Genomic DNA, 27179 nt, shown 5'->3' on the forward strand with positions numbered 1-27179 from the left:
TAAAAAACTGACGTCGTTATCTCCCCTAACGGGGATATACATGCGACTTGTGACCGCTCGTGAATTTCATACTCCCATGAAACTTCCTCCTTTGGAGGAAGTCAGTTAAACTCGCATAGTGTTAGTGCCGTTTCCATTTTCATTGTTGTACGCGCAAGCAAGGGCAAAAAAAATATGCGCGTGCAACAATGGCCACCAGTTATGACATAAAGAATGGCATTGCTTAATATCCGGGAAACTATCTGTTTGCAGAAATTTGAATGCGATATTCGTTTCTAGCATACACGAAAATCTCTAAAAGTCGTAATTTTAAAGGTGATTGTTAAGCAAATAAAAATTTATCCTATTTTCTGCATTTTTATTTTTTATTTTTAATTAGGTTGAATTCTAAATAAGAACCAAAACTAACTTTTTTCCATATGGATCACTAAGTGACTGCGCTCGAACCCGGCACGACGTGTCCACTACACTTAATCGCTTAAGCTGCTACTAGCGAAGTAGTAGCAGTATATTTGATGGCAGCATGACTTGTAATATCAGCCGTAGTAGTATAGTAGTAGTTGTAGTAGTAGCAACACTACTAGTAGTAGTAGTTGTAGTAGTAGTATTTTAAGAGAACCTGCCGTTTTTTTTTTACTCGCGAAGGAGGCGGCCACTGTTGAAATCTTCGTTTGACGTTTTCAAACATATACAAAACGGCTTCAAAACCATCTTTTTCGACCACGAAAGCCTCCAATTCTCTGTCATATAAATATATCTACGTGTATATATATATGCATAGTTCTATTTTTCCATGTCAATAATCAAAGGAGAGGCATTTTTTTATCCATATTCGACGCACTCACACTTCCTATTAATCCAAGAATAATACCATTTTATGCGGATGCCTTAGTGTTATATCGTTTGATCGTCACAAGAAAAAGAAAACGCTTCCTGTTTTGTTTTTTTTATGCGGGTGTGCTACCATAATTTTTTATTTTTTGGCTTTTTAAATAGATTTAATTTCTTAACAACTACCTTTGTAAATTTTACGCCTTCAACCAGTACCAAAAAAAAAAAATAATTTAAAAAAATGACAATAGGTATTAAAAAAAAATAATAAAATTATATTTCACTGAGGAAAAATAGGAGAAAAAAAATATTACGATTTTAAAATTTCAAAATTACAAAATTGTATTCCATACTTAATTTAATTTAACGTTTGTGGTCATTGATTGATTGACGTCCCTATATATTTATGTATTATAAGTTTTAAGCTATTTTATTTAAAAATATATATAATATATAATACTGGTAATTATTAACAAATAAGGCGGGCTTTTATTTAACAATTTTAGGTTTAAAAAAAAAATATATCATTTTATGTGTATTTGTAATTGATTACATACATACAAACACATACATTTATATATAGATATTTATTTTATTTTTATTATTATTATTATTATTATTGGTGGCCACCTGTTATATTGTCTACTTGTTTGTTGTTGTTTTGGCCCTGGATTTTACTCGCTGGTCATCATCACAAACAACATCTTGTCATGCCCTTGTTTGGTAAAAAACACGAGACGGACAAAAAACACAGGGAAACTGAAATCAGGAAGCGATATGATTTCAAGGAAATATTAGGGACGTAAGTATATAAATTTTCTCACGATTTATGTCGTCATGACAGGTGTGTCTTGTTTGTTTGTTTGTTTGTTTATGATGATGATGGAGGATAATTCGCCGAGAGAATATAATTTAATGCAAATAGATGCTGTGATTTCGTTTTTATTTAATGCCTACTTGGTGCTTGTACAAAGAAAGACGACAGCTCTGTTTAAAAAAAAAAAAAAAAAAAAAAAAAGCAGAAACAGGGGGGGGGGTTGCTTATTTTAAGAAACATATTTTAGATTTATTTTCAATTTTGTGTCTCTTGTTTGTTATTTAATTCAATTACTTTCGTTATTTAAAAAAAAAAAAAAAAAAAAAAAAAACGAATACTTTTTTTTTATATAACTTTACGAAAACCCCTTGGGGGGTTTGTATTACTGTACACGCAGATTCGAAAAAGTTGTCAAAAAACAAATATATAACAAATAAATGTTATCAAAGGCAAGATAAGTTACTTTTCTGCCAAACTGGATATATTTTTTGTGTTTTTATTCAATGTAACATATTTATTCAGCTCGAAAAACATACAACGTTTACTGATGTATGTATTCGAAAATTCAAGATGGCGTCTCACACCCTCTTTAACACCGTAAGTTTGGGAAAAGGTGTTATAAATAAAAAACTAGAAAAATACTATTAAAAACCCGCCGAATATATGTCAACCTATGTCACGGTAACATATATTGAGCGAGTTTTTAACAGTATTTTATCCGGTTTTTTATTTACAACACCTTTTCCCAAACTTACCGTGTTAAAGAGAGAATCAGACGCCATCTTGAATGTTCCAATACATCGGTAAACACTGTATGGTTTTAGAGCTGAATAAACATGTTACATTGAATAAAAACACGAAAAATATATCCAGTTTGGTAGAAAAGAAATCTTGCCTTTGATAACATTTATTTGTTATATATTTGTTTTTGACAACTTTTTCGAATCTATGTGTACAGTAATACAAACCCGAACTTGGTAATTATTTTAATTTAATAAATTAAAATAGCTTTTTGCTGATTATTATCTAAATAAATTGGCACTTGTGCAACCGCGCTTAAATAATAACGACAGTTAATGCCATTCTTAACATAGGGTGTGGAGGGTGTTTTGTCACTCACTACATTATACTTTCACCTAACAATTTAAAAAAGGGAGGAAGGCACTTATTACCGTGCCTTTTTTAAAAATAATATTTTAGGTACTTTTGCATTTTTGTTACCGTGCTGAAATAATAATGTTATTATTTAGAAAGCCACACGGGGAGAGGGAGGAGTGTTTTCTAACGATTTTCTACTTAACAATTTAATGTTATTTTGAAGGCCATTCTTAACATGGGGAGGGGGAAGGTGTTTTGAAAACTATTCTAAGATATCGTAAAACTTGAATTTAACTTGAAAATACTATTTTTAAAAATAGCGTGGTAACAAAAGTGCATAAGCACCGTATTTTCAAGTTAAATTTCAAGTTTCACGATATCTTTTAAATTGTTAGGTGGAAGTACAGAATAGTTACAAAACACCCTCCCCCTCACCCTCCCTATGTTAAGAATGGCCTTCAAAATAACGTGATTATTTCAGCACGGTAAAGTGCATAAATGCTAAATAAATAAAACTCCCTTATTTCACAATTTGTCTTCTTTGTTTGATCTGTCGCCTAAGCACCGTCTATTTTAATAAAATTGTGTGACACACCCCTTTTCGTGTGCCCGTATGTGTGCGTTTGTCGCGTCTACGTGACTTGCATATTATTTATTTATTAAAATGAAACAAAGGTACTTCTGCAGTTTACGGACCGTGCTTATCTTTTACAGATGGGATTTTCAAGTTGAATTCAATTTTTAACAGATCTTTGGGCGAAAGTACATAATAATTAACAAAGCGGTGCTGGTGCTTTAGTTTAATCAAGACCATTTAAAAAATGAAAATATTGAAAAAAAATTATATTATGAATCCTCATCTATTGAATCCTCAAGTTTTGGAAATTGGTGATTGTTAAGATAGTCGACAGATCGAGTTTTTAAAAATATGTTCTTTTACGCAGAAACAATAGTACTTAATTGTCATGTCGAAAATAGTAATATATCCCAAAATACGAAAATTCATCGCGTAGAAAATTATTTAGGCGGACGTTGTCGAGAGTGCCCCCTCTTCTAAATTCCACAATTTCCACTTTTTTTTTTTTTTTTTTTTTTTTTTTTTTAACTTTTTTCTTATTAATATTATCGATTACAGACTTAAGTTTCAGATTAAAAAAAAATTGCAAAAAAAATGTTTTTTTCATAACTTTTCACGTTTTCAGTTACAACGTTGAACTAAATTGAACACAAAGTTTGTGACCACGCCGAAAAAAAAAGCATGGCAACTCTGTGACTAGAAGGCAGGGGTTAGAACGGTCCGCCATTATTTATAGTTAAAAATAATTTTTTTTTTAACGGAAAATTGGCATTTTCTCTAGACGTTAACAGCTTGAAGTTTGCGAATACAGGGGACATACTTATCTCCCTTTTCGCCAATGTAATGACTGACGATTTGTTTTAGCTGATAGCGATAGACTTTATTTTACTGAAAACACAATGGCAGTTATTATACGGTATGAATTTTCGTAATTTTGGGATATATTACTATTTTCGACATGACAAATTGTTTTTGCTTAAAACGACATTTTTTTTTTAAATCGATTCGTCGATTCTATCTTAATAAGCAAGCAAATAATTTTATGAAGACAAATTAAGACAGAATACGGACCGTGCTAAAATGTTATTATTTAGAAACCTGTTCTTTACACGCTGAGGGAGAGCGTTTTGTAACTATTCTGTACTTTCATCTAACAATTTGATAAACGAAAGATGTCGTAAAAATTTAATTTAAATTTAAAATCTTATTAAAAAAAAGGTAAATTTATACAAATACCGTGACAGCGAATTAGTAGAAAAAAATGTACCCTAACCCTAACCCTAACCCAGTTTTCAGATTCGTGTTCAGCACACCGAAACGTAACAGAATACTACGTAAAAGATTTTACTAATTCGCTGTCACGGTGTTTGTATAATAATACCAAAAAAAAAAGATAAAAGAATAGCACGGTACGTTGCGGCGTTTCGACCAACTATTCCTCTAACCTTCGTCAGGTGGTTGTGGCCGAAACGTCGTGAAACATCTAAGAAAGATGAGGATAATAGTCCGCAATAAATGGAATAATAAATGATATTCATCTCAATAATGAATTCCAATTAAATAATGCAAAAATTATCTGTCAAAAAAAAAAAAAAAGAAAAAAAAAAACTTACAGAGAAAAGAAAATAAGTGTGAAACTGAAACAAAAATGAAAGTAGAAATAATTCCCCGGCAACGCTGGGTTGACAGAGGTTTTGTTATGGTTGGTGACAGTTTAGCCATTGCCCTAATGCTGCTAACAGAAAAAGGTGCTTCTTCAGAATTCCTCCTATATTAAAAAAAATAAATAAATAAAATAAAAAATAAAAAATTGTATGATATCGTACACAACCCACCCACAAAATAAAATAAAAAAAATCACAAATTGATCAAATAGTTTTATTTTTATATAAGAACATTAAATGGTGCTACCTCGCTATTTTAAAGTAGTTTTTTTACATGTTAAATTCAATTTTCACGATATCTTTTTTATTATTAAATTGTTAAGTGGAAACACAGAATAGTTACAAAACACCCTTCTCTCCCTATGTTAAGAATGGCTTTCGAAATAACGTTATTATTTCAGAGCACTGTACCCAAAATACATAAGTACCAATTAAATTTTATGGCCAAACGAACAGCGACGACATCGCGATGTCATCTTGTGTAAACAAGCTAAAAACAATAGAGGATTTAGAAAGCCATTTTAACATGAAGAGTGGGGGGCATTAAACTCAAATTCGCTTGAAAATGATTTTCTTATTAAAAAAAAAAAATGAAACTACTTGATCATAATTTACATGATTTTTGGAATATGATATCTTTCCGTCACGGGTTCCGTACAACATACATATTTTAATTATTTTTGTCCTTTTAATATGGGGGAGGGGCTGGACCAACAGCCATCAAAATAAAACAGATTCTATTTTTCCGTGTGATTATGCATGACAACACTCGGGAAATACCTAGAAAAAGGTAAATAATAAATAAAATGATTGACTTTAAGGGTTCATTTTAACGTAAACCGATTGCCCAGTTCTTAACAACGTCATGCAGAACGAGTAATCATTTTTGTTTTTTTTGTTTTTTTTACAAAATGGCGGTCGGTTTTGGAAATAGTGTCGAAATAATAACATTATTATTTAGAAACCCATTCTTAACATGAAGAGGAGGTTTTGTTAAATATTCTGTACTTTGACGTAACAATTTAATAAATAAAAGATACCGTAAAAATGGTAATTTTGCATTTATCAACCGCCGATTTCCATGAAGTTACTCGGGTGTGCCCGTCAGATGACGGGAAAAATCGGAAAAGATCAACAAACAAGTTTCCTGGATATTAAGACATTTTTTTTTCCAGTGTATTTACCTAATGAATTTCAGTGATCGTCGCCATTCTTAACATAGGTGGCGGAGGGGGTGGGTAACAATTTGTGTTTTTGTAATAAGGCTTGCCCGGCTGTTTCCGGTCCTTCCCGTCATCTGTCGGGTACACCCGAGTAAGTTCATGAAAATCGCGTGTCGATAAATGTAGAAGCACCTAAAAATTTAATTTAATTTGAAAATCCTATCTAAATATCACGATACGTAAACTGCAGACACCATTTTTCAATCAAGCTTTTTTTTTTTTTTTTTTTAGTTCAGAATACTCTCCAAAAAAAAACCTCCTTTACCACACCCACTAACCACAAGTTCGGGTAGCAAGAGCCTCCTCCCCACCAAATAAAAAAATGACGGAAGTCTAATATTAATGTTCATTTCCACTATATGTATTTTCCCCGAAACCTCGTTTGGAAATAAGGTACGATTATGAATGTCTCCAGTTTCAAATGAGCCTTATACATTGAAATTTACTTTATGTATGAAAACCAAAGAGGGGAGATATAACATGAGAAATATTTTAAATCGAGTCTTTATTTAACTTTATCAAGTGTTATTTCAAATCATTTGAAACCATAGCAGCAAGTTTTAGTCTAAAGTTTAGTTTATTATATATATATATATATATATATATATATATATGAGAGAGAGAGATCAAATAGTTAATAAAACATGTTTAAAAAAAAAAACACTTTGAAAAAGAGTTAAAAACATATTTAATTTGAAAAGGAAACACTAAATAAATGGGTAGTCCTTAATCCGCGGAATTTCGGAGAAATACTTTCCGTCAGAGGGTAGGAATTAGCAAAATGCGGGATTGGATTTCATCAGAGGGTAGGAATTAGCAAAATGCGGGATTAGATTTTGCTTACAAAAGTATTTGATGAAATTGCAAGTAAGTCAAAGATCTTACTTGATAACAAAAAGTGAAGCAGAGGGAATAGGGTGAAGAAAAAGGTGATTTCACGTGTAAAAGTCTGGTAAAAGGTAAAGTATCCAATGACGGTAAAATCCAAGAATATATATATATATATATATATATATATATATATATATATATATATATATATATATATATATATACGCTGATAACCGAATTGAATTTTGAAATGCTCATATCCTTGGTTCTCTGGGACGAAACTACATGAAAATTTGTTGCAGGCTTTTTGAAGATTATAATAGTATTATATGGTTAACATTTGATGAAAATTGGTAAAAAAAAAATTCTTTTTAATACTATACTTTCAAACCAATAAAATATGCCCAAATTTGCCGACAGTTTGTATATATTTAGTATCATGGTAAGCCAGCTTTAGTTTTGCTGCTTTGGGTATGAGTTTTGCCAGGCCACTAATACCACCTTTTTTTTTTTTTTTTTTTTTGGCAATTTTGTAAGTTCGAAATCTCAGCGACTATTCATCAGAATTGAACAATTAAAGGCTCGCTGGAAAGATAATGACTTGAATTGTGTAGTGGGCTATGTGACATTTGCTCTTAAGGTCGCACATTAAGGGGATCATCCATCGTTTGACATTTTTTTTTTTGTACAGCCATAAAATGTTTCAATCATAGTCATTTATTTTCCTAGTTTTGCATATGAATTACGAAATATCTGATATTTCCCCAAAACCTCTGGCCTTGATGGAGGGGAAACTAAAACTTACTGCTATGGTTTCAAATGATCTGAAGTAACAACAAGAGGAGACTTGATTCCAAATATTTTTCATACGTTATATCTCCCCTCTTTCGTTTTCATACATAAAGTAAATTTCACAATTTATAAGGATTATTTGATACTGTAGATATTCATAATCGTACGATTATGAATATCTCCAATATCAAATATTTCCAGAAGAGGTGAGATATAACATATGAGAGATATTTGGAATCAAGTCTCCCCTTGTTGTTATTTCAGATCATTTGAAACCATAGCAGCAAGGTATAGTCTCCCCTCCATCAAGGCCAGAGGTTTTGGGGGAAATATATCAATTTTATAGAATCATTATTGTCTCTAATCGAGTGTTTATAAAACACTCGATTAGAGACAATAATGATTCTATAAAATTACCATAAAAAAAAATGGTTGTTTTGTTTTAGACTTTCTAAACGAACGTCGAGTAAAGTGATTCACTCATGCGTCTGAAAGCAATGAAAACCTGTTGTTTTTTTTTGTTTGTTTTTTTTTGGGGGGGGGGGGGTCGGTCACACCACAATTGTTCCATTAAACCAAATATAATTTATTTTTACGAGTTTTTATGGAAACCTCGCATATTAACCTATTCAAGCATAGCCTACGTAAATAGAAGGCCGTTCCACTAAAAGTCGCGTAACCTGCCGACGCCGCAGTTAAGTACAATGACCACGGCCACGGCCACCGAGCGGTCCACGATTAGGTGATAGTCTATCTTTTTTTTTTTCGGTACTAGAGCATTTATTGATCCGTGCTGAAATGTTATTTAGAAAGCCATTCTTAACATGGGGAGGGTGTTTTTTTTTTTTTTTAAAATCTATTCTGTACTTTAACCTTACAATTTAATAAAAACAGATAAAACTTTAATTAAACTTAAATACTATTTTAAAAAAATAGCGCGGATCAATAAGTGCATTTGCATTAGCACCTATTTTTCTATATTAAGTTGTTAGATAATTTGCCAGAATAACTTTTTAAATTTAACAATCAAGTAAAAAAAAAAATGCAATTTTTACTTGATTAAATAATTCGAAAAAAAAAAATAATTTTCGTTTTAATTTAATTAAACATTAAAAAGAAAAGAAAAGATGTTGAGCGGACCTGAACTAGAATCACCTCACCCACCCTTTATAATTTTTTTATAGCATGTAGTATAGATTTCGAGGGGGGAGCGTTTATTCCGAAAGCCGTTCTTCAGATGGGAAGGTTAGGGGTGTTTATACAAGCTGGGTAAAAAAAATACCGACTGTAGTTAAAAAAAAAAAAATTTTAAGTTAAAATTATAGGGGGGGGGGGCTGATTAGGGTTTAGTTTCGCCAAACGTTGTTAATGACAGTTTTGGTTAAAAAAAAAAAAAAAGTCCACGTAGGTCAGCCTGTTTATATGGGTTCGGAATAGGGCATGTGAGGGAGAACAATCGAAAGTAGAATCAAGGAGACATCTACTACAGGAGTTGATGCCTCCGCTCAGTCTCGAAAAACAAAGGATGCCCCCTGTTGGGGCAGCTGCGCGTATAATTGTGAGGCACAACCACACCTCTCTCCTGGATCGGTTACTGTTTGAGTCCAGTGGCAAGGAGAAGTCCAGGACAACTGGAAACAATGCCGAGATGAGCGGAGCGGAGCGGAGCACATACAGACAGCACCTGGAAGTCACCAGATGGTCACCCATCTGGTACTGGCCAGGCTCATTGTTGCTTAACTTAGGTGATCTGGCGGGAACCGGTGTTGTCAAACGTGATTATTCCGTATACAGTGGGGGTCAAAAAAAATACCCCCCCCCCCTTAACTGCACGTGTTCGAATATAAAATAAGTCTTTATCTTTCGGAAAAGAAAATGCGGTCACTTTTGCACCAGTTTTATGAATTCATCGACAATTTCTTTGAGAATTGAAACAGAAAATAAATATCCTCGTAATAGTCGTCTAATCGTGGTCATGAGTTTACCTATGTGTGTAATGAAGTTCCTATTTACTTGCCTTCCCACGAGGGCAGAGTTAGACACAAGGTCCGTTTTTAATGTGGGGAAAATCCAGCTCCACAAAAAAAGCGACACTCTGGATAGGAACAAAAATAAAAAAAAATTGTCTCGGTCATAAAGGATTTCTCTTCCACTGACCAAAGACAGAAAAGGTGAAGTGTAGCATCAGAACAGATACTACACTGTGATCTTGGCCCGAAGAAAATTGCAAATCAAAATGAATCAACCTTTGTAGAAAGTTCAGTTAGAAATGCTAAGACTGAAATGCCAACACTGACGACATTGTGAAAGAGTTAATGCGTTGTGTGTGCGTGTCAGGATGTGTGTGCTTATGACTGTGTGTGCGTGAGTTGAGAAATGTATTGATGATATAGAAGAATAGGTGACACGAAGTCGGCAAGAAACAGTCTCAGATGAAAAAGAAATTCGCACTATGCTTAATTATTTTTTCCATAAAATAATGTTATTGTTTCATTGATTCGAATTTGTTTTTAGTATCAAATTTTTTTATTGATTTCTTATATATTTGGAAAATGAAATCATTTTTTTATCTGACATTATTTGCTGCAGATTTCGTGTCGCCTATTCTCCCGCATCACCAATGTATCATTTAGGTTTCTCAACGCCTGAGAGAAAGGTGCGAGGAAAGTTGGTGTAAAATAGATATTAATTCTGTCATGGATTTTGGCACTAACTTTTTATTGAGAGAAAAATTTGCTCCCCCCCCCTCCCGCATCGACAAAAGGAGGGTGGACCTGTAAATTCACCCTCATCCGTTTATCTGTGTACTTTTCTCAATAACTACACCTTGAAATTTTTTCAAATTTTGCACAAACATTAAACATAATATGAGTAAAAAAAGTAACAGAACGGATTTTCCGGGAAAACTCCGGTTGTCCCCCGTCTCTTAGGGGGGTGCCTTTTGGGTTAAAATGGCTAAAATTGACACTTTTGTGCTTATTAAAAAAATTGATGCCTTGAATTTTTATAAAACTTTCTGAAAAATTGTAACTGATTGCTGTATAATTTTGTTTGTCTATACGTCACAATAACTCTTGGGTGTGCCCCAGGGGCTCTTTTAGGGCTCATAAAAACACTCCACTTTTGGGGACTATTTTACCATATTTGTCCAAAATTTTCTGTGTTTGTCTATTTAGCAGTTTTGCATGGTGCTGAACTCGAATTTAAATATGTTAACGCCTTGGGGACTTTTGGGGCTAAATGGGGGTGAGGGGGTGAATGATGGACTTAGTCATTTCTTTTTTTGCGTGGTGCAGAACTCAAATTTACATATGTCCTAAAACTATAAGCTTGCACCGTTTGTTCATTTTCATCAGAATTTGACGTCCCCTGAGGACTTTTGGGGCTAAATGGGGCGGGGGTGGGGGGGAATACTGAACTTAGTCATTTTTTTATGCATCGTTTACGGTGCATTCAAGGGGGCTATGTATGCTTCACTTGTTTTTGTTTTGTTTTTGTTTTTGTTGTCTTTTTTAATGCATTAGGGATGGATCAAAACAGCAAATTTATTAACTTCCAGGAAATGCATTTGATTGGTTTAAAATGTTTTTTTATCATTATTATTATTATTATTAGTAGTAGTAGTAGTACTATTATTATTATTATTATTATTATTGATTCAGGCGAGTTTCTGCGCATATAGCTCAACGCATAAACGATTTTAATCATTTTCAATTTGGGCAGCGGGGAGGGGGTAAACTTTGTCGCTATATGATGTAGTCTTTGACGTTCGAAAGTGATTTTAAAGCCTTTGATGCCAATTTTAAAGTAATTTTCTGTATGAATCAACGAGGCTTGGTCAGCACTAGAAAAGATAAGAGCGATGGGGAAATTAAATCTTCCTACGAAGATGAAATATGACTTTTTTCCGTTCGATTATTACATTAGTTCTTCAATCGGGTTGACAAGAAAGTTCTTGCGGTTTATAATTTTTAAATTTAGATGAACATATCTCGGCTCAAACAAAAGTTTATTGATCAAAATGAGCATCATCAGAGTCAACTCACTTTTGCCAATGCAAAACAAGTCGTATTTATGCCAGCAACATAAAAATCTTGCGTTCTGGTGGAGATGAAGTCGGTGAAGGCGTTTTTGATATCACTTAAGTTTTTAAAGCATTTCTCACACAGAAAGTTGTTGAGATGCTTGAAAAAGTGGTAGTCGGTAGTAGTGATGGGACGATTCCAATATTTTTCCAGATTCCGATACAATTACCGATTCTGTACTAAATTCCCGATTCCGATTCTTTATAAATCTCTATATGTTTTACTATAAAATTGTTATTTTGTCCTGATTACTGTAAAAACATCTTAAATGTGCATGTATTTCGCAAACGTAAAAATACTTGTTCTGGGGTGATCTGGAGATTTTAGTGTTACTGGAAGTTTAAGTCAATAAATATTTATTTTATTATTACTACAAGCAGTGGAAGATGTTTTATAAAAACAAGATAAAATAAAAAAAAGATAAAGGAATCAGTTTTGGCATCGGAAAATAGGCCCAAATTTTCCCGATTCCGATACCAATTTCGATACCCTAAAAAGCTCCGATTTTTCTGATTCCCGATTCCGATTAATTGTCCCAACACTAGTCGGTAGTTGAAAGGGATGGAGAGTATAACAGATGGGGCAGAGTTTGATAGCCCAATTCGTTCAACTTATGCCAGTAACAAGGCCTGGTCTGGATTAGAAAATTTAAAAGCGATCGGGACGTCAAATCTTCCTACTAAAATGAACCGTGACTTTCTTTTTTTATTTCATTGTTAAATTAGTTTTTGTATATGGAAGTGTAACGGAGTGCGGACATGCATATGAAAATGCATGCGAACTGACGTCAGCGTTAGGATAAAGAAAAAGACTATAAAAAAAAGGACGTGTGCAACAGACAGAGGAGCACGTTTGCGATCACATTAGAGACCTGGATGACGTTCGAGAGTTCAAAGAGAAGGAGCACGATCTCGTGAGATGATGATGAAATTTTATTCGTACCCACTTTATCAAGGCCCAGAGGCCACTCGAGGATAAGGATTAATGAGTGTACAGTAGTCAATGGAATAATATAGTAATCGTTAGTAGTGGAGATTTGGTAAATTGGATTACGAAAGGGGACGGTTCATCAAGAATTTGTTTACCTTGGACTTGAAGACTATCAAATTGTAGTCAGCTGGAAAGCGGGCAAACGGAAGAGTTACACAGGTGTGCAGTTCTAAAAAAGAAGCTTTGTTCATGGAATCTGTTTAGGTTTAGGCACAGATAATGAGTGGGGGAAATTAATAGCGGTTTCAGAGTTATTATTAGGGTTAGGACAACAGCATATTCTTTTCATTGTTTTGACTCTCGAGTGTGTATCCGTTGATATCTTATATGCTTTTATATAGGGTGATGGGGTTCTCGGTTGATTAACTGTCGGATATATACTCGAGAGTCAAAACAATGAAAAGAATATGCTGTTGTCATAGCCCTGATTATTACTTGTCTTCTGTTTCTTGCAACATGCTCTGCTACATGTTGGGTCCCAAGGGCCTCATGTTAACAACGTGTATGTAACGTTACAGAAGTAGTACTTGCATTTTCAGGCAAAAATTGAAGAAAATTAATGATGCTTTTTCTTTGTTTTTTGGTTTTGTTTATTTTATTTTATTTTATTTTTATTTTTTTTCTTCCTTTGAAGTTTGTAACGCTGGATATGGGGCAGCCAAACCAGCTGCCAACATTGCCCCGCTTTTTATTGAAACCAACCGAGAGCTCTTTTTAGTATCCTCTCTGTTCCCTTAAGTGCAATTGTCTGGATCTCTTTAGCACTTGGTTCACCAGTGAGCCATGTCCTATGAGATTGTTAACCAATTGCGATCGGACCAGCAAAGGCCGATCACCTCTGGACTTTACAGCTCAGCCAAATTCTTCATGCTTGTCGTCCAGGTGTTCAGCTGTCCAGATACGCTTGCACCAGTGGCAACAGATAACCATACAAAGACTTTTGCATCCAATCTTTAGAGATTTATTTTTTTATGTATACATAGGGTGAGTCACAGGAAACGGATGTTTTTAGAACACTCCTTGCTCTTCTTGAGTACGAGATAAGGAGTGAGGAAGGTACTCTTTAAACCTGTTTCCGTTTATTTTGTTGTTATTTGTTTATCTTTTACGTTAAATTTTGTTTTAGTTATTGATTTTTACTTTGTTTTTTTAATTTTATTTTTTGTACTGGCGGGGAGGGGGGGGCGTTTATTGAGGTCCCTAGGCCATTCTAGGATAAGGATTAATGTATGTTGGGTAGATGGTAAGACATCATTATCAGTAATACCATAAAACAAAACAACCAAACCAAACATTATTTATAAATATTTGAAGGCACACAGTGAGTCACGGGAAACGGATGTTTTTAGAACGCTCCTTGCTCTCCTTTAGTAAGGTATAGGGAGTGAGAAAGGTAGATTTGTTGAAATATTCGCAGAGTTTTGTTTTCCTTAAAAACATCCGTCCCCGCCTCCCCCGTGACTCACCGAAAATAAAAACTCTGAAATGAAAAAGAATGACAAAAAATATATAAAAAAAAATCAGTGAACATTTTTAAATTCTCTTAATCAAACAGTAAATTTGAAAGTTAATAAAATCCGACAGAAAGATATGTATGACAAGCTCTGACCCTAAACATTCTTATCAAACCTTTCGTGGAATTGTCGAATTCTTTATCGACTTCATAATTTTCCATATCGCAACATTCTCTGTAAATGTAACCATACAACCTCTCTCTCTCTCTATATATATATATATATATATATATATATAATTTTTTTTTTTTTTTTTTTTTTTTTTTTTTTTTTTTTTTTTTTTTAGAGAATTCTGTTTAGAAAATGTCTTAAATAACTAAATATTATCTGTGCCACATAAATTTCCACAGCCAGTGCCAGGGACCAACTTGGTGAAAAGAATTTTTTGCTCTTTCAGAGACTTTTAAACAGATTTTGAGCATGTTGTTGAATATCCAGACCGGGTATATTGAATATGTCGTCTGATAGGAGTAAAATGTATTTGACACAGACACGCACCTGGTTGGAAGAAACAAGAACTTTTTGGTGAAAATCCAAGCGCTATTTCCATATGTAAGAACAATGGACTCTAAAAACGTCACGTTTTATCTTGGCAAGAAGATTCGACTTTAGATGGTTTTCATCTTGATAAGTCCAGTCCAAGCCTTTAGTTCAATCTCTGTGAAATTCTGCTTTGCAGCTTTGTTACTAAGATAGGCAAACCCGTCAACATTTTTAGGCACGTCTCATTTAAAGATGTATTTATTTTCATGTTAGTTCAAGAGGTTTTGGTTGTTTTTGTTTTACAGTATATCAACCGTTTCTGGTTACTTAATGCAAATCCAGTAATTTTGAAAAAAAAGAAAAAAGCTTTTATGCTTCAAAGTATTTTATACAGGGTGAGTCACGGGAAACGGATGTTTTAAAGAAAACAAAACTGTAGACAAGGAGAATAAATTTTAAAAAATGGCCGCTTTTTCTCTTATGCTTGTAATGTTGTCACATGATATGCAAATGAGATGCTTCCGATTGGATATAAAAAAAGCCTGATTTTTCAGAGAATTTGATTCTCTTTTTTATTTGGATGTCAGAGTAGCAAGTGTTGTCAGCAGCTGTTCTAGAGTTGAGTTTTGACAGCAGTGTGTTAAGATTTGGAATTGAGTTTTGACAGGAGGACGTAGAGATTTGGAGCAGCGCGTTTTTTGTTTTTTGTTTTTTTTTTCCTTTTTTTTTCCTTTTTTTTTGTTGCAGCAGTGTGTCTGATTCAACATTTTTTAACTGCAAAATTTTCCTAGCAAAATGAACCGTTACTTAGAAGCCATTGTTGCAGTGGTTCTTGCATATGGAAGGAGCACCTGGACGTTCACCAAAAGATTTTGGAGACAATACCCCATGCGAAAACAATTCTACAGACACTTTGCTCAGATAGCTTTGATCAGAGAAAGTTGAATCAGATTTGCTAGAAGAGCAAACAATGAAATCAATGATGTTTTTTGTGAATGCCAAAACAGGGATGAGGCCCAGTGTAAAGGGTTTTTAGTGAAGTTGGACGTAATGTCATTATGGTTGGGAGGTATTTAGTTCTCTCCCACTGCAAGAACTGTGACACCAGGGTCAGAAAGTGAGATTGAGAAGTCCGCGCCCCTGAGGAGGGGAGCACTAACCTGCAAAAAGTGCCTGGGCAGCCCCGTCAACATTCCCCAGTAAGGGCGTCTCAGTAATAAACTAACCCAATCTCAAAATGAAGGCAAAGCCTGGGAGGATGGACCTCCTAGAACTGCACAGAACTTGCATTACACCACAATCAACAAAGACCAGATCATTAATGGTCTAATCTCTGTTGATTTGGGGAGGCCAAGGATAAAAAGAGACTTCACAGAACCTACATTTATTAGCGAAGACTTATAGTATATGAAATTCGTGTTACAGAGTGTTCTTATATATGTATGTATACACACGCATGGTGTTTAGTCTAGCTAGCTAATCAATCAGATTCATTACTATTCCCTCCCATGGGTTAATGTTTCCATTAACCAATGACAGGCTTTTCCCAAACGAAGGTTAATAAATTAAAAGTATTTATAGCTCTTATTCTACACTAATGCGCTATTTAATGGAACTTTTTGTTGTTTAAAAACAATTATATGTAGAATAGAAAATTTGGATTTCAAATGTGTGTGTGTGTACATATATATATATATATATATATATATATATAGTTAAAATATTGTTTCGTCTAGGAGTAATACATAGCAACACATTAATTAAAGAAAAAGGGAGATGGAGTAAAAGAATTGAAAACAGAATATAAAAAAAAAAAAAACAATTTACAGGTATAAAATAGTCAAAGGGAAATAATTCAGGTTTTAGTTCTAGTCTTATGCTACGGGTCTAATATTTATACTTTTATAACATTTAAAGATATATTTCTTTGGTCAAATTAAAATTCAGAAAATCAATATTTACCTAGATTTGTCCGTTTTCTGGGTGAGGATGGTTTTATTTTTTTTCTTTAAGCTTGTCGGTCAGTTTTCTCTTTACGACCGGAATTTCTTCATTTCTTGTATTTTGGGAGGAGTTAGGATTTCAGAGGTCGCCCAGGTGCATCCCTTTTCAAAGCTGACCATCAATCATAACTAAATAACAAACTCATTGGACAACTATTTATAGTTGTCGCTGAAGAATATTCTAGAATCAACTAAAATAGAACACTTTTAGTTTAGAAACTTCTCGAAGCATACAGAAAAGAACACTTATCGGTTTTATTTTTTAGAAGTCTCCAGAATGGCTTAAAAAACATTTTTATATTCTAATTTTATATTCTAATTTTAAAGTAATATTTTTAGTATTATATTGTATATTTTATTTGTAATTTATATATTATTTATATTTATATTTTATTATATTTATTTCATTTTATTATATAATATGTTAAGTATTATTATATTACTATATTTAATTATATCAATAAATATGTTTATCATATTTTATATATATTATTATACTTTGATAACTATATTTTTATTTATGTAAGAAATTATAATTTCTTCATATTTTAAGAAAATATGTCCTCATGACAATATACACACAATTTAATTTGCTCAAACGCTTTTTCTGTTTTTGGAGCGTTGTTTTAGGTCATGTGTACTAATTTTAGAAAGAATGGATTGTTCTTAATGGAAACAAATCTTCATTTTATAATTGATGCAAAAGGTCAATCAGTTTTGTTTGTTTATGTTTTAGTTTGTTGTTTTTTTTTACATAAAACATTGTTTTTGAATTTTTTTTAGATGAGGATTGATAATTTGCATTACTTTGATTATTGTTCTCACCTTGAATGTTATTCTCACAACGTTTCAGCCGATGTAACCTCTGACCATTTTTTTTTTATTATTTTATTTATTTATTTATTTTATTTATTTATTTTTTTTTTTTTACGTAGGAGTCACGGCCTGGAGGCCACCAGAGGATAAGGGTTAAAGAGTGTCCAGTAGTCAGACAATATCATATTAATCGTTAGTAGTGGAAATTTGGTAAATTGGATTACTTTATGGGAACGGCTCATCATGAACTCGTTTACGTTGGGCATAAAGACTACCATATTGTAGTCAGCTGGAAAGCAGGCAAACGGCGTGCAGTTCTAAGAAAGAAGCTTTGTTCATGGAATCTATGTTTACGTTTAGGCACAGAGTGAGGGAAATTATTGATAATGGTTTTAGCTTGAATTTTTTCTGTGAAAATTTGGCGAGCATTTGCCATGAAAATAGCGATAAAGCAGAGACAGGCTCGCAACATCTCTTCTTTGGGAAAGAGGCTGCAGGTGTATCATCTGGAACTCTGCAATCTGCATGAAATTTCGAACAAAACCATTTTTATTTAATTTATCGATATTTTTTTTTTTTTTTTTTTAACCTTCTTTCCAACTCGAAACTCACCTTTTAAATTGACGACTTGTACAGGTTTTCGTGTATGCTGAAAAACGAATATCACGTTTAAATTTGGAGCAGATAAGTAGCTTTCCAGATATTAAAACCTTGTTTTTATTACAACGTGATATGCGTTGGAACCAAGTTCCACACACAAGCGAACACAGATACAAACGTGTGACATTGAGGTAAACCTAATTATCACCCTTTAATTCTGGCAATACCATTCTTTGCCGCAAGGCGGCATTAACATCTCACATCCACTTTCGCTTCATATTTCTCGCCCTCTTTTTCCCTTGGGCACGAACCATGCAGAAGCGTCAAAACTACACTCCTGTTTTACACACACGCAAAAGACATTTGCACTCCCGCAAGGAGACTCTCAGAATTCTGAGTCTCCTTGCAAGTAGGCCCTATCGGTGGGGCATTAGAATACACCGACTGCCCCCCTGCAGAGGGTAAAAGTCTCTCAATGGTGGTCCTGGATATGACCTTAAACTATATCCAGTCGTGAGGCCCCAGCTTATGGGCTTTGGGGAGTGTGGAGCCACCCTTTAATTACCATTGCTCCCAGGTCCACTCTGATCCGGAGTGGTAGTACCTGTTAGGGTTCCAACTATGGGTTAAATAGAAACTGACTTGAAAACAACAAATATATTCTATTAAAAATTTTTCTTCACAATCTTTGGATTCGGCATTAAATAACCCGAAAAGGGTTGATATGCCGTAAAACAAAAACAACCAACCAACCTTGCAAGTAATGTAATGTTTCCTTCAGTATTGAACTGTTTCTCATTACTCGTGCAACAAGCATTGTAAATAAATGTACATCTTGGCGAATTCGTGTATTCATTCTTGGCGGGAGGACCAAGCGACCACTATATATTATTCCTCTACGAACAATAGAGGGTGAGAAGTATGGCGTGGTTTGCTTGAAGCATAGTTTAACGGATAAAAGGTGTTTTTGAAGGCTTACAATGCAAGAATGTACAATCGTTATGAGCAGATTAATAATTTTTTTTTTTATTTACTAGCATTTCAGCCCGGCATTGCCCGGGTGTTTGGAGGCGTATGTTGAGCAAAAAAAGTGCTAGTAGGAAGACTGGCTCGAACCTGTACCGTGAAGGAGGAAAAGAACGGCGGGGAAAAAAATCCTAATTTAAGGAATAATATTTCGTCAGACCAACAGAATATATATATATATATACACACTAGCATTTCAGCCTGGCGTTGTTCGAGTGTTTGGAGGTGTATGTTGAGCAAAAAAAAAAAAAAAAAAAGCGGTCAATTTTTTTAACTTTGACCCCTATTATGACCCCTTAACATTTATTGTTTTGGGCTCAAATCAAGTTATTAATAAGGATCAAATCAAGTTATCCATAAGGAACCTATATCTAAAATTTCCAGTGTTTAGACCCAAAATTGTCGGAGGAGTTTGGTAGAGTTCGCAAAGGTCAAATCGTTGAACTTTGACCCCTAAACAGTAAAATTTCTGGCCGAAAACCAATCGCAAAGATTTTCCCAAATCTCAGTACCCTGTATATTAAATTCTGTAGACTTAAAATTGAGTTATTGCGTAGGGAAATGTACAACACACACGTTCACTTTTATAGATATATAGATTTACCTGAATGTTTTTGTTTTGTTTTTTTCTCCAAATGTGTATGGTATTTATTCCATAGGTCCTTTCGAGTGTATAACTCCTCTTCAGTGGAGAAACCTATATCCACTCTCTAGGCTGTCAATCCCTACCTTTCAACCCAATGACACATCTCTCTAAAGATGAAAGGTAAATACTGAATACAATAGATTGAATGGCAATCTAGGATAGACTGTCCATCTAGGACGGAGGTTGGCAACACATTCGACTCCGCAAGCTGGATTGTATTATAATAATGGGCCGCAGGCCGGACAGAGGCCATCAATAACAAAATTAATGAAAACTACATCTGCAGTTTCCTGACAATCTAAATGTTTAAAACCGTAATGCAAATAAACATTTCGAAATCAGAAAAACAAAAGTTAAAATTAAAAAAACACCCAACAAAAATTAGTTTTCCTTAACGAACGTCAAAATCTTCTACGTGAAAAAAATCACTTTGACAAAATGGATGAAATTATGACGTGTGTTTGAAACTTATTGAAAAGGTAAAAACATGACCTATTGAATGATTCAAGCAATTTACATAAAGTAGTGGCAGAGGTAAGCAGAGAGGTTCACTGTTGAAGGAATGAAATGGAACACATATATCAAATCTGTGGCCAAGGTCGCTGGGAAAATGGTGGGATCCTTCTACCGCTCCAGAAGATATTGTAGTGACGTAGAAAAAAAAGAAATTTAAAAAAAATATATAAGACACAGCTGTTCCTTCGAAAAGGTCGAGCTCTTCAACGTCCAAAAATAATTCACCGTCACTTCTTCCAACTGCCGTTTCACTCTCTGCGCTCTTCACCCGTGCTTTAAAAAAAAAGGAGGAAAAAAAAAAAAAGTACCGTTTATATGCTGCCCATTTCTCCACTTATGCAAATTGACTATCAACCAGAGCCATCTAGTTTTCCATTTCTCCAAACAGCCAATTTGCAAAGGGGGACAACTCAAACCACACAGAGCCATCTAGTTTTCCATTTCCCCAAACAGCCAATTTGCAAAGGGGGACAACTCAAACCACAGATATCTCACTAATGATGCAATTCTCTATCTGTATAAAAGCCAAGTACGTCCAAGGATGGAGTACTGCTGCCACATCTGGGCAGGAGCTGCTAAAAACAGTCTATCCTGCCTTGACAGAGTGCAAAATAGACTTTGTGGCTTGGTGGGGATGACCTTTTCTCTTCCCTGCAACCTCTCTCCCACAGAAGAGACGTTGCGAGCCTGTCTCTGTTTTATCATTATTTCCATGGCAAGTGCTCGTCTGAGCTCCATTCTCTGGTCACCCCCCCCCCCCGCCAATCTTTCACGAAAAACACCCGACTAGCTGAAACCACTGTCAATAATTTTCTCCACTCTTTATCCGTGCCTAAATCAAAACGTAGATTCCATGAACAAAGCTTCTTTCTCAGAACTGCGCGGCTGTGGAACTCTCTGCCGCTTGCCTGTCCCCCCCCCCCCCAAATTCAACTTGGATGTCTTCAAGTCCAACATAAACAAATTCCTGATGAACCGCCCCCTTAATTAATGACACCTATCAAATCTCCAATACTTACTATTACTACAATACTATCCCACTGATTAGTGTACACGCAATAACCCTTATCCCCGAGTGGCTCCTGGGCCTTGATAAGCGGTGCCCCCCCCCCTATAAAAATAAAAAAAATAGAAAGCCAACTGAAACAACATTGTCACTTTGAAGCTGTCCCTGCCTAATGTCTGTCGTCGGTCAGTGGGTCAAATCAGCTTTCAATTTTGTTTTATATTTATTTAAAAAAAAATTTTTAGAAATGGATGTGATTGGGTTTTGATTGTGTGTTTTCGATTATAGTATTCAAATTTGATTGGGTGGATCAGAGGAAAATAACAACCATTTTGTTTAATTCGAAAGTCTCATCTTTCACGTTAAAAATAGTCATTGATAATCAGGCTTGCATTTTGGTCAAAATGCTTTCATAGATCAGATCCAACCCATGCATAGTAAGTTGCCAACCCTTGTGACTAGGAGATACTGCCTGATGGTGTGACTAGGAGATACTGCCTGATGGTGTGACTAAGAGATACTGCCTGATGGTGTGACTAGGAGACACTGCCTGATGGTGTGACTAGGAGACACTGCCTGATGGTGTGACTAGGAGACACTGCCTGATGGTGTGACTAGGAGACACTGCCTGATGGTGTGACTAGGAGATACTGCCTGATGGTGTGACTAGGAGACACTGCCTGATGGTGTGACTAGGAGACACTGCCTGATGGTGTGACTAGGAGACACTGCCTGATGGTGTGACTAGGAGACACTGCCTGATGGTGTGACTAGGAGACACTGCCTGATGGTGTGACTAGGAGACACTGCCTGATGGTGTGACTAGGAGACACTGCCTGATGGTGTGACTGGGAGACACTGCCTGATGGTGTGACTGGGAGACACTGCCTGATGGTGTGACTGGGAGACACTGCCTGATGGTGTGACTAGGAGACACTGCCTGATGGTGTGACTAGGAGACACTGCCTGATGGTGTGACTAGGAGACACTGCCTGATGGTGTGACTAGGAGACACTGCCTGATGGTGTGACTAGGAGACACTGCCTGATGGTGTGACTAGGAGACACTGCCTGATGGTGTGACTAGGAGACACTGCCTGATGGTGTGACTAGGAGACACTGCCTGATGGTGTGACTAGGAGACACTGCCCGATGGTGTGACTAGGAGACACTGCCCGATGGTGTGACTAAGAGACACTGCCCGATGGTGTGACTAAGAGACACTGCCTGATGGTGTGACTAAGAGACACTGCCTGATGGTGTGACTAGGAGACACTGCCTGATGGTGTGACTAGGAGACACTGCCTGATGGTGTGACTGGGAGACACTGCCTGATGGTGTGACTAGGAGACACTGCCTGATGGTGTGACTAGAAGATACAGCCCGACAGTCGGTCCAACTAGGGTAGAACGCCCGACGGTCTGTCCAACTAGGATAGACTGCATGATGGTGCGTCTAGACCGTCTGTATAACTAGAATAAACAATCTCACTTAGTCAATTTAGATCTATTTTTAAATCGATTTTTAATCGTTGACATTCTATTTTTTTCCCATGCTTATTTTTTTTTTAATTGACAATTACCGATTTTGTTTATTTCTGCTTCGAGTATTTTATTTTTATTTTTATTTTTTTTTTTTTTGCGTTGAAAAAAAGGGAAGGGCGTTTCTTCTCTTGAAAAAAAAAATTCACACGCATGCATATCTATATCTATATTTGTGGATATCGCCTCCTGTCTATCTATGTCATGTACAATGTTAGTGTTAACACTTTCATTTACATAGTTAAAAATGTAAAAAAAAAAAAATTTTTATATCGAATGCAGCAGCAAGTTCTGGGAACACGTTTACCAGAAAAAAACAGTTGGAAATAAGTCATACACCATCCACTATGACTATCCAAATTCTTCTAGCTATGTACCTAGAAAACGTATGACATATTGATATGAGACAAGGAGAAAGAAACAACCTTAGTGGAAGTTAGTGTTCACAATGATGCAGTGTCAGTCATAGATTAGTAGATTTGTTTATAGCACGCGCATAAAAAGATGGCCGCCAAAGAATACAATGCATAATACAACTTTTTATATCTCGATAACTAATTATTTCTGCAAAATTTCAATGCGATTTTCGTATTCAGCATAGTCGAAAACCTAGAAAAGTCGTTATTTAAAAGAAAATTGTGGAGGTGGACCTAATCTGAAAATTTACCAATATCTCCATTGAACCATCTGTAAAAAGTTAAATATTAAATACAGCAACAAGTCCTATGAACATGTTTACCAGAAAGAACAGTTGGAAATAAGTCATGCACCATCCACTATGATTATGCAATTCCTACAGCTATGTACCTAGAAAACATAACTATTAAACCTGACATAGTGATATGGAACAAGGAGAAAGAAGCAACCATAGTAGAAGTTAGTGTTCACAAGGATGCTGGATTAAACAGATGTTAAGGAAAAGATAACGAAATACCAATGTTTTCTGAACGACATAGAAAGAAACTTAAGATCTATCATTCCTGTAATTATAGGAGCAACTGTATTCATCGAAAAAGAATTTAAAAGCCTATCTGGTAAATATACCCGATGAACCAAGTGCAAGAGAGATTCAAACAATTACACTTAGAGATGGTTAGACTCTTAAAAAAAAATCTCTTAGTTAGAATATATGAAATAGCGGGTGGGTGTCTGGCATCCAGTAGGATGCCCCATCTTCAGCTTGAAAAAAAACTAATCAGAAAATTAAAAATAAAAAAAGGTATCACTGGGGTCATTGATGTATGTTAAGGACAACCACTGTAATCTGTTGTAATCTCTACTGTTATATGAAAGGAACTTTGTTTTTGTGTGTGTGTGTGTGTGAGAGTTCGTTTCCTACGGACTCTTAAACGGCTGGGCTGATTTTTCTTTTTTTTAATCTCATACAAATACACTTTATGTGCCTGACAGTGTTCTTCAGAATGTCTTCGATAAGTATCGATAATCGAAATAATCTGATGAAAGAAGGCACAAGCGATTTTGACCAAAGTTAACACCTTACACAGCCTAACATCACAAGTGCATTTGAGAAGTTTTATAACCACACAGGCCGACATATAAAATCAGCAGTAGGTTCTTTGATATAACAGGGGTGTCTTCGAAATGAATGTTTGCTTAGAGCACGAAATAACCATGGTACTTGACTTTTGCATTTTAAACTTTAATTCAAACCATTATATATATATATATATATATATATATATAATTTTATGAAACCAACAGTAGGTTCTCTACAGTGCAATTTAGACTACAATATATTGTGGACTGTCACTGCGAGAGGCATGTGAGCTTTCTTTGATGCACCATGATGGGTCCCCAACTAGAGCAGGCAATCTATTTGATTGAAAAATAGACGATTTTACCGATTTCAATGACAATAAAAATATTGGAGTGCAGTTTACGGACCGTGCTGAAATAATATTATGAATAAAACATTATTTCAGCATGGTCCGTAAACTGCACAAGTACCAAATCCTACTGTAAAAACAACCCGAAACAACTAATTCAGGTAGAAATTATAAAATAAATAATGTAAATATAAGATTTTAAAACGCGCAATTTCAAATCTCATAGAAAAAATATGATAAATTTTAACAAAATAATTTTTTTAATAAAAAAAATATATATACATGAATACTGTAACATTTATTGGGTGAGTTTTCTACCAGTATTTTGTTGTTTTTTTTTAAGCTAATATCGAGGCTTCAAGTATGTAAGAGTCATCCCGCGACCATTTTTTTCTTGTTCTCGCGTAACGCTCGGCACTACTTGCATTTCGAACCATAAAGTAAGTAAAAAACATTTGAAACTTATTCAGCTAGGTAGAAGAGTAACTTGCCTTTAATAACAGTTTTATTTTTGTTCCTATCCAGAGTGCCCTTTTTTGTAAGGGGGCTGGATTTTCCTCACATTAAAAACTGACCTTGTGTCTAACTCTGTCCTCGTGGGGAGGCAAGTAAATAGGAACGTTTATATTATTTGTTATATATTTGGTTTTGGGGTAAATATGAAGAATCCCTCGATACTCTCGAAAATTCCACTTTTGTAGGTTTTTGGGGGCGCTGAAAACGAAAATAACGTTTAAAATTACGGCAAACGAGTAGTAAGTACGAAAAATATAAAAAGGTAGCCCCCCCTCACACACACAAAAAAAAAATAGAGGTGGCCATAAAGTGGGTGCATTTTTTTTCATATCTTGGAAACTACTTGTTTCCTGGAATTTTAAACGTTAGTGGTAAGTTTAAAGTGTAAACGTTGGTGGGGATTTTCCGAGGGTTGAAAGAACCTCCCCCCCCCAAAAAAAAAATGATGGCCCAAAAGTGGGTGCTCATTTTACGTTAAATTATTATAGAAAAGTGATCCCCACATATTTAAAGCTAACATTTCTATAGGCACTACCAAAAGTCACCACAGAATTACCCCCCCCCATATGTAAAACGGTGTAACTTTATTATAAATTAATATTATCAATATAAGTTTTGTACCATTTAAAAGAAGGGCAACATAAACTAGTAATAATTTTTTAAAAAATTTTCATCGAACGAAAATAATGAAATTGCGAGACGAAAATCGTGTTTACATAATTGGCGCTTTAAAATAAATAAAACTAGCAAAAATCAACTAATGGTCAAATTTTCGTGAAATTTCCGATACTTATCCATTTTAGAATGAAATTACATATAAAATGCAGTTTTCGTAAAATATACGAGAGGAAATTTTTTTTTAGTGCGTGTCCCCCCCCATATTTATTTTTTCGAAATTTGAACAAAATATATTTAAATCTATCGAAATTTCTATTCATTATGAAACATGAGTTCAAATAAGTAAAACATATTTATTATTTTTAAATTTAAATACGCATATTGAACAAAAAATTACCTTGAAGTTGCAATTTTAAAAAAATGATATAAATTTAATGCTTTTTTAATAGCGTTTTTTATTTTATTTATTATTTGTATATGTTGTTGTTTATTGTTGAGTTAGAAAGGGTGTCAGTCGCTGGATTGAACTTATTTCCCCCCTATTATTTGCATATATTTATGTAGTGAAAATTGTTTGAATAAAATTAATTCATTAGTTAGTTAGTTAGTAGATGGAATTAATAATTTTATAATTTACATAAAATTAATAATTTTATTATATCATAATTAGGATCATTTAATTCTTTCTAACTCAACAATAAACAACATATGCAAATAATAAATAAAATATTTATCAATATTCAAATTTTATTTTTAGCTGCAATATTTTAAGTCTAAAAAATTCTTATTTTTTACTTTACTAGAACATCTTGTTCTTTACTTTTCCAGGTTGAATTTCTTGTCCTTTACTTTTCCAGGTTTAATAAAATCTTAAGAATATTACTTTTCATGCACGCATTTTTCCATATAATCCATGATTTTTCCAGGCATTGCTATTGTATTAATATATAAATTTATAATATTTATTAATGATTGTCAAAAAAAAATTAGCTCTCAAACACACATTTATGCAATATGTATCATTCAATCACAGTAGTTCCGAGCCAGGGTCTCTACCGAGACTGCGGTTCATGAATTCGTGATCTGTATAGAGCGTAAACTAACAAAAAAGAAGATGGCACTCGGTGTCTTTTTAGATAT

General features: G+C 34.5%; 1 protein-coding gene across 1 annotated transcript in view; it reads left to right on the forward strand.

Moving 5' to 3' along the window:
* The first annotated feature begins 1386 nt into the window (after positions 1-1386).
* The window catches only part of LOC145260630 (calcium/calmodulin-dependent protein kinase type 1-like), a 275431-nt gene continuing 249638 nt past the window's right edge, over positions 1387-27179 (forward strand). The window contains exon 1 of the mRNA XM_080118951.1: positions 1387-1633. Coding sequence (XP_079975077.1) covers positions 1542-1633 — 92 coding nt within the window. The 5' untranslated portion in view covers positions 1387-1541. The remainder of the gene's footprint in view (positions 1634-27179) is intronic.

This window comes from Euprymna scolopes, chromosome 36 (assembly GCF_053919585.1).
Source record: "Euprymna scolopes isolate OS-2025 chromosome 36, ASM5391958v1, whole genome shotgun sequence".
Taxonomy (NCBI): Eukaryota; Metazoa; Mollusca; class Cephalopoda; order Sepiida; family Sepiolidae; genus Euprymna; species Euprymna scolopes.